This window comes from Mandrillus leucophaeus, unplaced genomic scaffold (genome assembly GCF_000951045.1).
Source record: "Mandrillus leucophaeus isolate KB7577 unplaced genomic scaffold, Mleu.le_1.0 Scaffold29, whole genome shotgun sequence".
Taxonomy (NCBI): domain Eukaryota; kingdom Metazoa; phylum Chordata; class Mammalia; order Primates; family Cercopithecidae; genus Mandrillus; species Mandrillus leucophaeus.
Genome location: NW_012103031.1, coordinates 3,891,706 through 3,892,789, shown reverse-complemented (window position 1 = coordinate 3,892,789; position 1,084 = coordinate 3,891,706). Strand labels below are relative to the sequence as shown.

General features: G+C 49.4%; 1 protein-coding gene across 1 annotated transcript in view; it reads right to left on the bottom strand.

The window, feature by feature from the left end:
• The window catches only part of LOC105543768 (putative speedy protein-like protein 2), a 10,274-nt gene that overhangs the window by 4,116 nt on the left and 5,074 nt on the right, over nt 1–1,084 (bottom strand). Inside the window, exon 3 of the mRNA XM_011985845.1 lies at nt 685–887. Within this exon, the coding sequence (XP_011841235.1) occupies nt 685–887 (203 nt within the window). The remainder of the gene's footprint in view (nt 1–684; nt 888–1,084) is intronic.

The window sequence follows — 1,084 nt, the reverse complement described above, 5'->3', positions numbered from 1 at the left end:
CTCATGAGACAGTCACATCAGGGTGTGACCATGGCCTTGGTATCCCCCACTATGGATGGAGACACTTAGGTTTAGAAAAGTTAGTAAGAGACATTGAATTTCAGAGGGCACAGCTGAAACCGCTGTCTTTGTTTATTGATTTTGTTTTTCTTTATTAGATTTTTATTTTTTTATTAATTTATTAATAAATAATTTTAATCTCAAATAATAAATAATTTGAGAAAGAGTCTCACTCTGTGGGCCAGGCTGGAGTGCAGTGGCACGATCTCGGCTCACTGCAACCTCTGCCTCCCGGGTTTAAGCAATTCTCCTGTCTCAGCCTCCCGAGTAGCTGGGATTACAGGCATAAGCTACCATGCCCAGCCTTGGTTTTTCTTTTGAGACAGGGTTTTGCTCTGTCACCCAGGCTGGAGTGCAGTGCTGCAGTCATAGCTCATTACATCCTCAAAGTCCTGAGTTAAAGCAATCCTCTTGCCTCAGCCTCCCAATGTGCTGGGATCTCAGGCGTGAGCCACCACGCCTGGCCCGAAACCAAACTTTCTTATCCCACGCGCTGACCTTTATCAAGTCTAGCCTAATCCTCTATCATTTCCTAAGCGTCCCTCATGAATGATCACTTCCGAGTCCTCCCAGATGGAGAGCTCACCCACTGGGGGCGTATATTTCCCATTGGAAAAGAGTGGTTATTGGAAGTTTCCTCTTTTTAGAAAGAACAGGATTGGAGGTGCTCTCTGGGGTGTCCTCCTACCAAGCAGCCTGTTGAAGGCCTCGTGGTGCTCGGGGAGCACGGGTGACACTCGCCGTCGCTTCAGCTTCATCTTGAGGCCACACAGTGTCTCCACCACCCAGGTCTCCTCAGGTTCAGGGGAGAGCTCCTTCTCTGGCTCCTCCTCAGACTGGTCCGACCACTCCCTCTTCCTTTTCCAGCAAAGGGACCTACATGAGGGTCTGGGATCTACCCCAAAAACTGAGTAAAGAAACCAGAGCGCCGTGTAATGCTTCTGCAATTGATCACCTTAGACCCCGACCCCAAACCCCAAAGCACTCTCCATCCTCCCCAGCCTTGCAGACTGCTGGCTTCTCC